Genomic DNA, 15,297 nt, shown 5'->3' on the forward strand with positions numbered 1-15,297 from the left:
TCCCTTTCTCCTCCCTCACATACACACACACACACACACACACACACACACACACTCTCTCTCTCTCTCTCTCTCTATCTCTGTCTCTGTCTCTGTTTTTCAGATGTGTCTAGATGCCTTTGTAGATGTGTTCACAGACGCTTTGGAGTTCCTTGCTTGTGTACATCATGAGCCCCTGAGTGGAGCATAAGATCCTCCGGGGCTGGTGTTGGGCTTTTCCTTTGTACCCTCACTGGAGTGCACAGAGCCTGGAACACAGCAGCTGCTTAGCAAATGTTTGCTGAATTGACTGCTGAGCTCCCTGTTCAACGCCTCTGACTCTGTCTCTTTGGTCTTTCGAGTTCAATATGTTCTTCGTTACTGGCGCCACACCTGGCTCCACATCTGGCCCCACACCTGGCCCCACGCCTGAACGACGGCACTGAGGGCACCCTCTTCCTGTCAGTTCCTGAGGTTCACAGGCTCACAGTTCCCCTGTCTTTTCCTTCTTGGCCTTTCCCTACACCCACCAGCTCTCGTCTTGCTAATTCACCTTGCACTGTCTCTTGTTTCCATCTTCTTCTCTTGATTTCGAGGGCTGACACTGTAGTCATCCCTTCTTACCCAGACCATTTCAATGCTCTCCTTTTGGGACTCTCAGCTTCTAGGCGCACGCTTCTCAGATCCATGTTCTATACCACTGCCAAAATAATCTTCCTAAAGTCTGACCACATCTCATCCCTGCTCAAGAAACTTCCTTGGATCCCTAGGCAGCTAGGTGGTGCAGTGGTAAACTGTTAAAAACCAGCCTTAGACACTGGCTAGGTGTGTGACTTTGGGCAAGTCACTTAACCACTGCCTGCCTCAGTTTCCTCAACTATAAAATAGGGATAATAACAGCATCTACTTCTCAGGATTGTTGTGAGGATTAAGTGAGATAATATGTGAAGTACCTAGCACAATGCTGGGCACATAGTAGGTGTTAAATAAATCCTCTTAATAAATTCCTTCCTTCCTTCCTAGACTCCCTCCCCCCCAATTCTTAGCAAGACTATGACGAGTGAGTTCTTGCCTCCCAAGGCCCAGACTAGCAGGATGGGGTGTGGCAGATGGGCTGGCTCTGAGACACCTGGCTAACCTTTGCTTAATACATTAGACTGTAAGCTCCTTGAGGACAGGGATTGTCTTTGGCCTTTTTTTGTATCCCTAGAGCTCAGCACAGTGCCCGAGGCATAGGAGACCCTAATGAAGGCTTATTGACTATTGACCCCGGGCTTTAGTGTGGGCAGTCCGTGTGTATGAAGAGTGTGATCCGTGTGTCTTCTCCTTTTGTTTCAGGAGGCTCCTCTGGGACCCCGACTATACCACTAAAATGCACTGGCTGAGACGGGACCTCCCTGCCTGTTTGGTGGTTCTCCATCCCTAGGCTCCAGAGTCTGCCGCTGCTGTCAGGATCGCCTGGAGCTCCAGTGGCCAGTGGCTTCATCATGAGTGATGAGAAGGGCCTGGGGCTGCCCCAGAAGTTGGTCTCTCCTTCTCGGAGCACCAGCAGCTGCTCCTCCAAGCAGGGGAGTCGACAGGTAGAGGTTAGCCAAGCAACTTAAAGGTTCACTCAGCCTGGCCCTGCCCCCATCGTTCTCCCCCCACCACGGTTCTAGCTGCTGGAAAATCCAGTTCTCCCTGTTCAACTCCATTCCTTTCAGTCACCTCTCGACCAGTTGAGGACGGATTAAATTGCCCAATAATTGGGCACAATCCTCCTTATGGGCAGTGCAGCCTCTTCCCTCGTGGCTTCTTTGCAAGGTCTTAAATAGCCACGAGCTGGTGTTGGGATTTGGGTCTCAGTCCCTTTCAGGTCTCTTTGCCCATCGGTGGGCAAAACATGAACAGAGAGAGGGACAAAGAAGAGGAACCAAGTGTCCAGAGAACCAGTGCCCACCTCCCAGGGCAGTGCCAGCGACACTTCTGGTGGATTCCAGCCCACAGCCCACAGCTTCTGGCTTATAGTAGGGGTGTATTGCGATTGATTTTCATAAGGGCACTTTCTCTTCTAACTGAACAGCGAAGTGAGGAGAATACACAGTCATCAGCGCTTAGAGGGTTGCAACCAGCTGTGCCCGGGAATGTTTTGGTACCAGCTGGCAGTGCAGCTACTGTATCACCTCCTCTGGTTCCCTATTATTCTCCTTCTCTCACTGCCTCCTCCTCCTCCTCCTTCCCACCACCTTCCTTTCTCCCTACCACCATCCTAGCCATCCATTCATCTTCTTTTTCCTAAAAAACCTCCTTCTCCCCACTCATGATCTTTCTCATACCCCAACTTTCCCCCATAATTCCTATTCGCTTCTTCCTGTGCCCTCATCTTCTCCTCCCAGCTCCTCCTTTTTCCCCTTTCCATCACCTCCTTCTCTACTCATCACCTCTTTTCCCTTCCATTGCCTCCCTATCTCCCCATCACCTCCACTCACCTCTTTACCCCCTTTACTTCTTTCTCTTCACCACCACCTATTCACCTGAGCCTCTCCTCCTTCCCCTTTGCCACTGTTCTCTCCCCCCGGGGCCTCAGTTTTCTCCTCTGTAAAATGAAAAGGCTGGTTTGGATGCTCTGAGCTCCACACATGTGATGCTGACCCAAGCCACAAGCTGCCTCTGGTAGCAGAGACCCCAGGCTACATCTCTGATATTCTGATAGAAAGGGCCATTTTCAGGCTGGGCCACAGAGCCCTCAGGGAGAGGAGTTACTTGTGACCTCCTGTGCTCAGGGGAAGGTTTCTGGTTCACCTCTCCAGCCTCTGCTGTTGATTCATCCCTTCCTTGTAGGGCAGAGCAATGGTGTTCCCAATCCAGGTACAATCTGTGCTCGTTAGGAACAGAATACATGGGGTACCCTGCCTTGGTTTTTTTATTTTGAGGCAAAGAAATTTTTTTTTGCGTGAAATGATCAAGTACAGCAAGAGAAGGAAGGTGAAATGTTCTTCCGCATTGACAGACCTCCAAGCTGTGTGTACCCCTCAGGACGATCACCTGGTGTCATCTTGTGCTGGTTTCAGAGTCAGCTGACCTAGGTTGGAATCCTGCCCCCACCACTTACTAAGTGGTTACCCCAGGCAAGCCCCTTTAACCTCTCTGATTTCCTTTTCCACAAATGGGGATGGTTGTAGGATTGGTTTGAGCCTCAAATGACATACTATGTGTAAAGCACTTAGCAAGCCTTCAGGTGCTGTGGAAATACCAGCTCTTACTGTTATTATTATACTGAGTAACTGCACTGAAGCCAAGTTAGTGACAAGCAAGCAATGTCGTTTTTGTTAAAGCAAAATAATAGAGTGGTTTATTTTCTTCTTGGTGAGAAGAGAAATAAAATTTTAAATTCCCCTTCTCCCCAATTTGGCCTAAATATTGATGCTTCTGTGACAGAACCTAACAGAACTGGGGAAGTTTTTCCTGCGGGGGCTATGTGATCAGAAATCCACGTGCACGTGACTATGTGGGTTGTTATTGATAATAGTGTATGAAAGAAATGCTGGTTGATTGATGTGACTTTTTTAGCTGTCCTAAAAAAGCTTAATCAGCTTCATTCCCAAGATCCTCCCTGTGCCTTTGCCTTGGTGTGCCCCATGACTGGGATGCTCCCCCTCCTCCTCACTTCTGCCTCTCGGAATCCGTGGCTTCCTTTAAGGCTCAGATCTAGTGGCCCTTTCTACCCAAGTGCCTCAGCTACTTGGGCCTCTGCTCTGTATGTAAATGACAGCGAGTTGGACTCAGCCTCTGGGATCTCACTCTGCCAGATAGTGTTAATTAGGCCTTTAGAGTGAGTGGGATATTCTGCTCAGCACCTGGGATACAAATGCTAAATGCTAAAAGAAGGTGATCCTTGCCCTCAAGCAGCCTAAATTCTAGTGGGGAGAGATAAGACATTTAAAGAACAAACTGTAACTCCCCACTTCCTACAGGGCTCTTTGTGGAGGGAGTCAAAAAAAGAAGCCAGGACCTGCCCTTAGGGAGCTTCTATTCTCCCTCAGTCCTGCCTCCTGAGGGAGCTGTGTGACCTCAGCTCTCCCTCCATGAAGGACCCCAGCTTCTCTGTCCTCCTGTTTCCCAAGGGAGGAGTGAGGACCTAGGAGCACTTCAGCACCTACAAGGCGGGAGAGCGACAGGGCCCCCAAGTTCTAGGTAACATTCCTGTGGCTGTGCTCTATTGCCTCCATCTTGAGCTGGTCAGTTCTCATACCTCTTCCTGACCCAGCTGTGTGTGCTCAGAGCTCTTTGACTCTACACAAGGAACGGATTTCTTTGAAGCCAACCCAGTTTTCAGACATATTGTGTGTATGGTCAGAGGAAACTTTTTCCTCTTAGGAAATTCCCATTGAAAGGAACCCAACTTTAAAAACAACAAGCAAACGAGAATACAACCCAGCGTTGGTGGCTTTTGTCAATCCCACTCCTATCCTGGCCCGAGCTTGTTAGCTATTTTTAGTCCCCTGTGATGGGAGCTTTTTGGTACTGCTCTTGGCTTCAGTGAGGCCTGAAACTGCCAGCATCCACCACCCGATAGGGACCGAGAATGTCTTGGGAGGGGGTGGTGGGTCTGCCTAGGCTAATCCCCGGTGGGAAGCTTCCCCCTGCCAGATTGGGAGGGGACTAATTTAGCTAATTACGTTCTTGAAATTTTACTGACATCTGTGACTAAATCTCTCCTATTAAGCCTTGTCATGGTATGATGCAGACCCAGGCTTCTCAAAGACTAGGACGGACGAGTGCCAGCTCTGCTAACTTTCACCCAGAGGGCAAGACTTTGGGGGTGAGCTTATGGGCCCACAGTTCATAGCATAGTATAACATAGCATAACACATGACTTAACACAACGTGTAACGCAACAGAACGTACTTATCTCTTCCATTGGATTATAAGATTCTTGCAAATAGGGATTGCTTTATTGTTTTTTATCCCCATCTCCTGGTACACAGTAGGTGCTTAATATTTCTTATTTATTGATTTCTTAAAGTCTCCCAAATAGGTAGAGGAATAGATGGATAAAGTATTTATTAAGCACTTGTCACGTATCAGGCACATGTATCAGACTGAAATAGGAAAAGCAGAGGTCCCTGCCTTCAAGGAGCTTCTATTCTAATGTAGGTAAGACAGCATATACGAGGCTCTGGAAACAGGCTGGGCAGGGTGGAAAGGCAGCCTTTAGAAGCAAGCACGGCTGGCGCAGTGGAGGCTCTAGGACACTCACACCAGGAGGAGGAGGAGGAGGAGGAGGAGGAGGAGGAGGAGGAGGCAGCAGCTGCAGGGCTGGAGCCCTTGCCAGGGTTGAGAAGGTTGAGAAGGAAGACTAATCTGGAGAGTCCAGGGCTGAGCTGGCATTGGCCCTCGGACCCTTTGGCTCCAAATCTAGTGCTCTTGAATCGAATTACAGTACTCGGTTTGCCCCTTGAGTAGGAGGGTTCTGTAGGCATGGGTGTCCTTGGAAAAGCAGAAGCTCTGTCTACATACAAGATGGAATTTTAGGATCTGCCCAGATTTTCTTTAGTTACTTAGCTAGAGCCCCACAGTGTCTAAACTAAAGTGGGTAGGGGAAATGCTTCTAAAAAAATCAGTGAATAGTGAGTCATTCTAGGTTTGCTTATCTTTTCTGTTGTCTCCTGAGCCCTCCTTCCTAGAACTCTCCAAGAAACCAGAGGCTAAATAAAGATGACTAAGTCTATAATGGCTTTCTTGGAGCAGGGCTGAGGGCTCCAGAGGAGAAATGGATACTCTCCCTTCCTAAAGATAAGGCCTTGGAAAGGCAAGTGAGTGACGCCTGATCTATAGGGCTGGGGCAGGGAGTAGAGTGATGGGAAAGAGAAAGCTGGATGTCTGTGCTTCTTTTTTCCATCTTGTCACATTCTAAGTCTACACTGAGCACCCGACATGTTGAATGCTGCAGAAATAATTGACTTATCCATTATGAGGAATTAAAGAGGGACTGGGCCTTCAGGGCAGCGTATGGGCAGTATCCAAACAGCTCTGCTCACAGGCCATTCTTGGATTGTCTAGGCTTGTCAGATGGGGCAAGTGGGGCAGCGTTGGAGACTAGCCGAGGTCGTTGTGCAGGCAGGTGAATTGCGAAGTTGCCTTAGCCCTTGGGGACCTGAAGTTCCTTTTTCTAGTCCAGGAGTCCAGGCTGCTCACCGGTAATTACAGCTGACTAGCCTCCAGGCCCAGAACCATCCAGATGTAACCAAGGAGCAAAGATTCAGTGAGAGACAAAATGCCAGGGAGGGACAAGTGAACCCCAGCTGTGTCATCCAGGGGCTGATGTTTCCGGAGGCTGGAGTCCTTTAAATGTCCATTTCATATCTTTTTCTTTGCGGCTTCTTGGCCAAAGGTGACAGGGAAGCAGATTTCAGCTCAAATAGAAGGAAGAATTTCCTGATAATTAGAGGTGTTTGAAATGGCTTGGGCCATTAAGGAAGCATGTAGGAGGCACTCTAAAATTGGCTGAATGGTTTCTCTGCTACAGTTCTGTGAGAAGAGTAATGGAAATGCTAGCATCTTCACTTTACAGATGAGGAAACTGAGTCTGAGAGAGAGGGGAAAGTAGTATGTCCAACATCACACAGTAAATATCAGAGTTCTAGGATTCAAATAGAAGCCTCCCATCTCTAAATCCAGCACTCTTTCCCGCTAACCATGTGAGTTCAAAAGTATGCTCTCTGAAGGTTCTTGGGACCCTCCCCCACCTCCCACCACCACCTCCACACACAGAGCACTTGGCATACAGTAAGTACTTAAACTAGAAGAACCAGGTGTGGCAGCTGACAAGAAAATGTATTTGCTAGTAAATATTTTCTCCCTGCTCTCTGTGCAAATGGACTTTAAATCTAAATAATTACTAGCAGACGTTATTGTTTTACTTTGAGATAAAAAATTTCATCCTGCTTTCAATTGATAGAGCTTGGCCCTTTGAGGTATTCTTGAACTCTGGTCTGTGAAATGCTTGCTGAGTGAGTGAGTGAACCCTTATCATCACTAGAGGCCAGAGAGAGGATCAGAGATTTAAGCTGAAAGGGGCCTGAGGAGAAGGATGGTAGCTAACATTTATTTTAACTCATTTGATCCTCACAACAATTCTGCGAGGTTTTCTTGTTCAGTCTTTTCATTTGTGTCTGACTCTTTGTTTTTTTGTTTGTTTGTTTGGTTTTTGCTTTTTGATGAGGCAATCGGGGTTAAGTGACTTGCCCAGGGTCACACAGCTAGTAAGTGTTGAGTGTCTGAGACTGGATTTGAATTTGAGTCCTCCTGACTCCAGGGCTGGTGCTCTATTCACTCTGCCACCTAGCTGCCCCCGTGTCTGACTCTTTGTGACCCCATTTGGGGGTTTCCTTGGCAGAGATATTGGAGTGGTTGGTCATTTCCTTCTCCAGCTCATTTTACAAATGAGGAAACTGAGGCAAACAGGGTAAAATGACTTGCCCAGAGTCACACAGCTGGTAAGTATCTGGAGCCACGTTTGAATTCAGGAAGATGAGTCTTCCTGACTCCAGGCCCAGTGCTCTATCCATTGTACCACCTAGCTGTCTTTGAGGTCAAAGTTAGAAAGTTAGAAAGTGGAATTGGCCTGGCATGACCCATTCTTAATGAAGCCAAGCTGGCTCTTTGTAAGGACTGCTTTGCTTTTGCCATGTTCACTGCTCACCATCTCTTTAATCATCTGGTCTAGAATGTTTCCAGGAATCAAAGTTAAGCTCCCCAGCCAGAATCCCCACACGCCAGACAAGCAGGGCAGTGAAAAGCCACAAGACCACAGACAATTAGGGCGAAAGCCTGGATGTGACACGTTAGGACGACTGATTGATCTGTGGTCGAGGGTAGCAGGTAATGGGCAGGATTTCCAGAGCGTGGGCTCCTTGCCCCACAGACACTCCCGGGGCCTTGATTATTGATCGACGCTGGTGTTTTTGCTGGCTTCTTGCTCGGGGCCTTTGGATGTAGAGGTGAGTGGACCCAGCATCCCTTTGGCAGGGAGAGGATGTCACTGCCGTGTCTGATTCCATAGTGTTAGAATTTGAGGCCAGGTGCAAAGAGCAGATGGGAAGCTCAGAGGAATTCTGGGAAGCACGGGGAAGAGGGACGACGCCCCTCTCGCCCTTTTCAGCTTTTGTTCTAACTACTCTCCTGTACGAACTCATTGCTCCAGCTGGACTGGTCCAGGCATGCATATTCCCACCTCTGAACCTTTGCTCATGCCATTGCTGGCACCTGGAGGGCCTTCCTCTTTCCCCTGCTTGTTCAAATCTCACCCATCCCTTGGGCCCCAGCTCATCTCACCTGCTCTCTCTCCTGAGTTCCTGTGCTGTTGGTTGTTTAGATCATATAGCGGGTTGGGGGGTTAGAGCTGGAAACAACTTCAGACATCATCTAAATCCAACCCCTTCCTTTTACAGACGAGGAATCTTGTCAGGTTCTCCTGGGCCTTGAATAGCAGAGCTGGGTGTCAGGAGAGGCTGGCCGCTGACGCAAACCCCAGCGTGCCTCCCCTGAACCGTGCAGCTCCTACAGGGCATGCTGCCTTCTGGAGTCATGGATCTCTGGGTCAGAGTCAGCACATGAGAGGAAAATGAAACGGGATGCGGGGAGGGGGCTGGGAAATGGTCCAAAGAGTTTCTGAGCTGCTTCTGTCTTGGAATGATGAGTTTTTAGAGATGACGAAGTCTGGGAAAGTAGGCAAGTGGGGTGGGCATGTATGTACATGTGTGCATGTGTGTGAATATGTGCATACATGTATGCGGATGCATGTGCATGCACACATCTTATTTACGCAGAGTTCCTTCACTGACTCCCTATTGCCTACTTTTAGTTAGAGTTTCCCTAGTCTGGCATTTCAAGTTTTGGCATGACCCTGCTTTTCCTATCTTCCCATCGCATACCAAATGTTCTGGCCAAAGGGCGTGATGAAGATAGTGATGGGACCTGTGTTCTTCCCTGGGAACTCCCAGGTGAGGAAAGTCCCTATCCTCATGCAGAGTAGCCCTTCCTCTGCAGCTGGGTAATTCCTGAGGTTTAGGATGAGAAGGGGTCATAGAGAACATTTAGTTTAATTCTCTCCATTTAGAGTTGGCGAGACTAAGTCCCTGAGAGAAGAGGTGAATTATCCAAGATAGGAAAAACCAGAGGATTTAGAACTGGAGGGGTCATCTAATCTTTGCCTTCATTTTACAGAAGGGAAACTGAGGCCTGGAGGATATCAACAATAATGATGATGATAATGATAGCATTTAAGTAGCCTTTTAAGGGAGCTTTCCTTATGTTATCCCATTTGATCCTCATAGTGACCCTGGGAGGGAGGTGTGATTAGGGTCATAGGATTGAGATTTTTACAGATGAGGAAATTGAGTCCCAGAGAGGTTAAGTCATTTGCCCGAGATCACACAGCTTGGCCGTCTCTCGGGCAGAATTTGAACTCAGGTGGTCTTCCTGACTCTAAGTCTACTGTTCTATCCACTGAGCCATCTTGCCTGAAGTCCCACAGGAAATAGCAGAATTGGGATGTGAACTCAGGTCATCAGACTCTAACTGTCATACACTTTCTAATACACCGCAGGTGACTTTCAGGCCCCCATTTCTGTGGGTCCGAAATGTGATTGATTTAGAGCAGGAGTTCTTAACCTAGGGCCTGTAACGCTAAACCAAACTGATGACTATTTCAATGCAATCGGTTTCTTTCTTAATCCTATATATTTTACTTTATGTATTTAGTCAGAGAGTCAATAAACGTTTATTAAGCACCCACTATGTGACAGGTGAATTTAGGGTTAGTGTTGGAGTAGGAATTGGTGCAGTGGATAGAGCTCTGGAAGGCTCAAATCTGACCTCAGACACTTAATAGCTGTGTGACCCTGGGCAAGTCAGTTAACCTCTCAAAGCCTCGGTTTCTTCATCTATTAAATGGGGACAATAATAATACCTACTTGCTAGGGTAGGGGCAGTTAGGTGTCACAGTACATAGAGGGCTGGAGTCAGGAAGACCTGAGTTCAAATCTGGTCTCAAACACTAGCTACGCAAGTCACTTCACCCTGTTTGCCTCAGTTTCCTCATCTGTAAAATGAGCTGGAGAAGGAAATGGCCAACTGCTCCAGTACCTCTGTGAAAAAAAACCCAAATGGGGTTACAGAGAGTCCGATGAGATGGAAGACTGAACACAAACAACATGGTTCAGCAGGTTCTGGGCCGAACTCTGAGGATGCAAAAAGAAGCAAAACACAGCCCCTGCCCTCGAGGAGCTCCCAGTTGGGTGGGGGAGCTCCCAGTTGGGTGCGGGAGCCAGGCTCAGCCTCTTAGTGCCCCAGGCCACTGCTGATACTCTAAGCTGCCTAGAAGTGCAGAGCTGCCTTAGTGGAGAGTTTTCTCATGACAAGGTTGCTTTTGTACGGGAGTCCACTGGGCGGCCGCTAAAATACCATTTAACTCTTAAATTCTGTGATTCTGTCATTGCCCTGGATGAATGAAATCGGAGGGTGCGTCTAAAACAGTGGATGTGCTGGGCCGTAGGAGTGCAAAGACAAAAATGATACAACTCCTGCCCTCCAGGAGCTTACATTCTACCCAGCAAAATAACATGTACAAATATGAGTGCATACGGTAGTTTGGGGGATAGGGGAGACTGTAGCCACTGGGTGAGGGAGGGACGGAGGAAGGGGGGTCACAGGGCACTGTCCTCACACTTTGAGAACAATATGCCCATTTCCGGAATCTGAGGCCCTGAAAAGTCAAGTGGTTGGCTTAGACACAAATAAATAGTCAGCCTGAGATCTAGGGTCCAAAATCCAGCCCTTATGGTAAACTCTTAGGCCAGTAGCAGGGACCTGTGACTTCAGTGACCTGGGCATTCTCTTCACTGATCCAGATTGCAGCAGATCTTCTTCAGAAAATTCTGATCCAGATAATACACATCTAGGTCCCACTCAGAGACATTGTGATGTGGTGGTAGAGAGAGCAGAAGAGAAGGGCACAAGCATTTATTAAATACCTACTGTGTGCTAGGCATTATGCTAAGAGCTTTACAAATATTATCTCCTTTGATCTTCACCACGACCCTAGAAAGTACGTGCTATGATTATCATACGCATTTTACAGATGAGGAAACTGAGGCAAACAGGGTTAAGTGATTTGCCCAGCGTCACACAGCTAGTAAGTATCTGTGACTGGATTTGAACTCCATTCTTCTTAACTCCAGGCTTCATGCTTTCCCCAGAGCCAGGGTCCTTTCCACTCCTCATTGCAACGTTTTTAGGCAGGTGGTACCAGTACTATTTCCCCCATCCTCCAGAAGAGGAAACTGAGGCAGCGCAAACAATAAGTAACCCACCTCAGGTCATACCCGTAGTGTCAGAGTGAGGCTCAGACTCTGATCTTCTGACTCAGGCCCGACCTTGCTCCTTCTGAGTGTTCAAGGAAATTTGATTCTGTTTATTTTTAGCATTAAGTCTATTTTCCCGTACACTAATTCGTTAAAGTGGATAACCCAGGACCAGCCTCTTTGGTAATGCTCTTACCCAGAGCATGTCTGTCCCCAGCCAGGCCAGATAAGAGTTTAGTGAAGCATGGAAACAGCAGTCCCCTGGTCCCCCCTATTGTGGGGTCACAGCTGCTGGAAGAGATGCCAGGAAAGTCCAAAATCTGTTGTCGGCAGGGCCAGGCTCATGGATTTAGCATCTGAAATACCTGGAGCAGAGACATCTGCCCCGGAGGGAAATACTCACAATTCAGTGACTCAGCAATATGAAAATGCCCTTCCAGTAGCCCAGGAACATGAGTAAACATCTGGTTACCTCCCCGCGTCAAAGAGCATGCTATATTTGGCCCTTTTATTAGACAGTTCTGGAGCATGCTGTGCTGGACGCTGGATGCTGACGCCAGCCTCCTCTGATATCCGGCTAAAGCAGCATCAACGAGAGATGCTTTTTCTATCTTTTACCCTCGTACAAGGTATAACCCAAGGGTGCTGATGGTTTGGGGCAGGACGGAGCATCAGCTCAGCTCTGTTAGCGCTGGTGTAACCTCCCTGAAGACCAAAGGTTTCCAGGGGTAGTGGAGTTGGGAGGGAGGGAGGCAACAAGCACTAATTAAGTGCCTACTGTATGCCAGGCAAATATAATCTCATTTCTTCTTCACCACAATCCTGGGAGGTAGGTACTATTATTAGTATGTCCATTTTATAGTTGAGGAAACTGAGGCTGATACAGTGAGTGACGTACCTAAAGTGTTTGAAGCTGAATTAGAATTCAGGTCTTTCTCACTCTAGGCCCAGAACTCCTAGCTGTTTTTAGGGCAACTGAAAGGCACATGTATTATTTTTGTATAGAGAAGACAGTCTACCTGTGAGACCTTCCTTAGCTCTTGGCCTCAGTCTCTCTTATTAGCCACACTGGAGTCAGGAAGACCCAAGTTCAAATCTGGCCTCAGACACTTGTTAGCTGTGTGACTCTGGACGAGTCACTTCACCCTGTTTGCCTCAGTTTCCTCAAGTGTAAAATGAGCTGGAAAAGGAAACAACAAATCATTCCAGTCTCTTTGCCAAGAAAACTCCAAACAAGGTCATGAAGAGTTGGACACGAATGAACAACATTAGCATTTCTGAAGGAAGTGCCTCCTCCTTGCTCTTGTATCAAGAGTGTCTGCTTGACAACTGTCTTGAAAACTCTTTTTTTTTCAAGTGTTTATTCTTGTGTATCTGATTTTCCAAGTCTTTTGGCCCAAACAAATTGGACATAGCCAAAATACTGCTTTAGCACTGCAGAATGACTTTCTCAGAAATGATCAACGTAAACAGAAATTCATTCTGGGATCTTTCACTGTTGGGACCTCACTATCTCAATGGGGCCCCCAAATTCATATCCTCCTTGCCGAGCACAGTGTTTGTTTGATTGACCGTTAGATGTTATCCCTGTTGTAATCAGAGGTGTTAAAAGGAGAGGCTTGGAGAAAATCCTGAGACAGATTTGTGTCACAAACACATGGTGATTTTTCTTATCTCTGGGGCCTCCAAAAGACATCCATTGAGACTAGTGAAGGATCTCCTCTTCCCTTGCCAAGGTGTTCCATGGTGGCTAGGAGACAAGATGCAGATTTTGCTTCAGGTTTTCATCTGTGGACTTAGGCTGCCTTCAAGTGTTTGAAGGATTGTCATGTGGATGAGGGATTGGCCGCACAGGGCAAGACCAGGAGCATTGTGGGAAGGCGGTGGAGGGCGGTGCAGAGGCAGATCTGGGTTTAATGCCAGTAAGAGCTTCCTAACTACTAGGGCAGCCCCAAGGTGGGATGGCAGCCTGGAGAGGCAGTGGGCAAAGGGCTTCAAGCAAAGCTGGACGGCTGTTTATCAAGTCTGGATGTGATATTCCTTTTGGGGATGGATTTGAGTAGATGGCGGCTGAGGACCCAGCCAATGCTAAAATTCTGTTTTTCTTTGAAGAAGCTTGCCAAGTGCTCCATGAGGCAGATGTGATACCCTGGGGGCTAAGGAGGAGGAAGCCAGGGTCAGCATTCAGGCCCTGTCGGGTAGAGGGGAGAGGATGCTGAAGACAGACTGGGTGAACTCAAAGGAGAGGGAGCACATCATATGAGCAGCGTGTTGCCTTCAGAGGCAGGAAAACCTAATGTGGGATCCCAGCTCCCCCACTGTGACCTGTGGCCCTGGGGTGGATCACTGGACCTCCTCTGGCTCCTTATCTGGAAAAACCAAGGGGTCTGACTACATGAACTAGGAAGGCCTTTTAGCTTTGGATCTCAACCACCCGTCCTCCTCCCCTCTCCCTTTCCCTCCCTCCCTCTCTCCTTCCCTCTCCTTTCCTCTCTCTCTCTCTTTCTCTTCCTCCCTCTCTCTCTGTTTTCCTCCCTTTCTCCTTCCCTCCCCTCTCCTTTTCCCTCTCTCTCCCTCTCCCTCCTTCTCTCTTTCCCTCTTCTCCCCCTCTCCTTTTCCCTCTCTCTCTTTCCCTTCCTCCTTTTCTCCTCCCCTCCCCCCTCTCCTTCCCCGCCCCTCCTTCCTTTCTCCTCCCCTCCCCTCTCTCTCCCTCTCTCCTTTTCCCTCTCTCTCTCCCTTCTTCCCCCTCTCTTCCCTTTCTCCCTCTCATTTTCCCTCTCTCTTCCCATTCCATCTCCTTCTGTCTTTCTCACTTTATTACATGTTGAGGCTCTAGTCTCTCTAATGTCTATTCTGATGCAACAAAGTCTGACACTGGCTTCAGTTCTCCCTTGATCCCTGGATGCTGGGGACCTTAGTGCTCTGAAGATTTGTCAGGGCAAACAAAAATAGAATCTGCGAGACGCTCTCCTGGGGAAAAGTGCAACCCAAGTCAGTTTCCTTTAACCATCCTTCTCTTGCTGCAGACAAAAGGAAGAACCGGAGAACTGTCTGGGGAACGAGAGTGAGAGGCCTGGGCCTGGGGGTGGGAAGTTGACACAGAGTCTGCTGGAGAGGAGGAGCTCTGGCTCGAGTAGGGCAGCTGCTGTGACGTCTCTGCAGCTTTTTTAAGGAAAGAGGAACATTTCCTTTTTGAAAAAGTGCCCCTGAGTGTGGATTCTGTCGTTTGAGCAGGACAGCTGGGAAGTGGTGGAAGGCCTCCGGGGAGAGATCACCTCCACCCAGGAGCCCCAGATCCAGAAGGGCTTCCTGCTGAAGAAGAGGAAGTGGCCACTCAAAGGCTGGCACAAGGTAGGGGCCCGAAGCCCGCCTCACCTGCCCCTGCAGCTTCCTGCTGGTGCTCTGGGTGAGGGTCCCAGGCCCTGCCAGGCCCCATCTGCAGAGAGGCCCCCTAAAGCCCCTTCTCTAGTTCACTTTGCCTCAGACCCCCTCAGTGACATGTGCTTTTCTTGCAACAGAGATTCTTCTTCTTGGAGAAAGGGATCTTGAAGTATGCCAAGAGCCTGGCTGATGTAAGTCTCTAACCATTGTTCACTTGGGCCCCAAAGGGCCCCCTGTCTTCATCAGGGTTGGAGAACTCATCAGTAGCATGTACCTGAAAAGTGGGGAGCTGGCAGGGGTGGGAAGTGGTAACCTCACTTTGTTGAGATGGGCCCTCAAGGGATTAGAGTTGGAAACTCTAGGCCATGGTGTTCATTCCAGTGTGATGTGATTCTGACCAGATAGAGAGAGAAAAGCTCCATGGATCCATTGATGTTGGGCTCTCCGTGATGTCTGTCAAGAAGTCCTCAAAATGCATAGACCTCGATACAGAGGAGCACATCTACCATCTGAAGGTAAGGATGCTTCCCAATGGGACTCCGTCATGGTGCCCGTCATGACCAGTGCTTTGGGACTCCATTGTGGTGCCCGT

The 15,297-nt window shown here is 48.5% G+C and overlaps 1 protein-coding gene across 9 annotated transcripts in view; it reads left to right on the forward strand.

The window, feature by feature from the left end:
- OSBPL3 (oxysterol binding protein like 3) overlaps nucleotides 1-15,297 on the forward strand; it is a 151,881-nt gene that overhangs the window by 59,435 nt on the left and 77,149 nt on the right. For 5 of the 9 annotated variants that reach the window (XM_027872133.1, XM_027872138.1, XM_027872136.1 and 2 more), the window contains 4 exons: nucleotides 1,318-1,565; nucleotides 14,559-14,675; nucleotides 14,843-14,896; nucleotides 15,107-15,220. In XM_027872133.1, coding sequence (XP_027727934.1) covers nucleotides 1,467-1,565; nucleotides 14,559-14,675; nucleotides 14,843-14,896; nucleotides 15,107-15,220 — 384 coding nt within the window. In that variant the 5' untranslated portion in view covers nucleotides 1,318-1,466. The remainder of the gene's footprint in view (nucleotides 1-1,317; nucleotides 1,566-14,558; nucleotides 14,676-14,842; nucleotides 14,897-15,106; nucleotides 15,221-15,297) is intronic. The other 4 variants (XM_027872135.1, XM_027872139.1, XM_027872137.1 and 1 more) reach the window with 1 other exon arrangement.

This window comes from Vombatus ursinus, unplaced genomic scaffold, assembly GCF_900497805.2.
Source record: "Vombatus ursinus unplaced genomic scaffold, bare-nosed wombat genome assembly UNPS02014799.1, whole genome shotgun sequence".
In the NCBI taxonomy this organism is placed as follows: Eukaryota; Metazoa; Chordata; class Mammalia; order Diprotodontia; family Vombatidae; genus Vombatus; species Vombatus ursinus.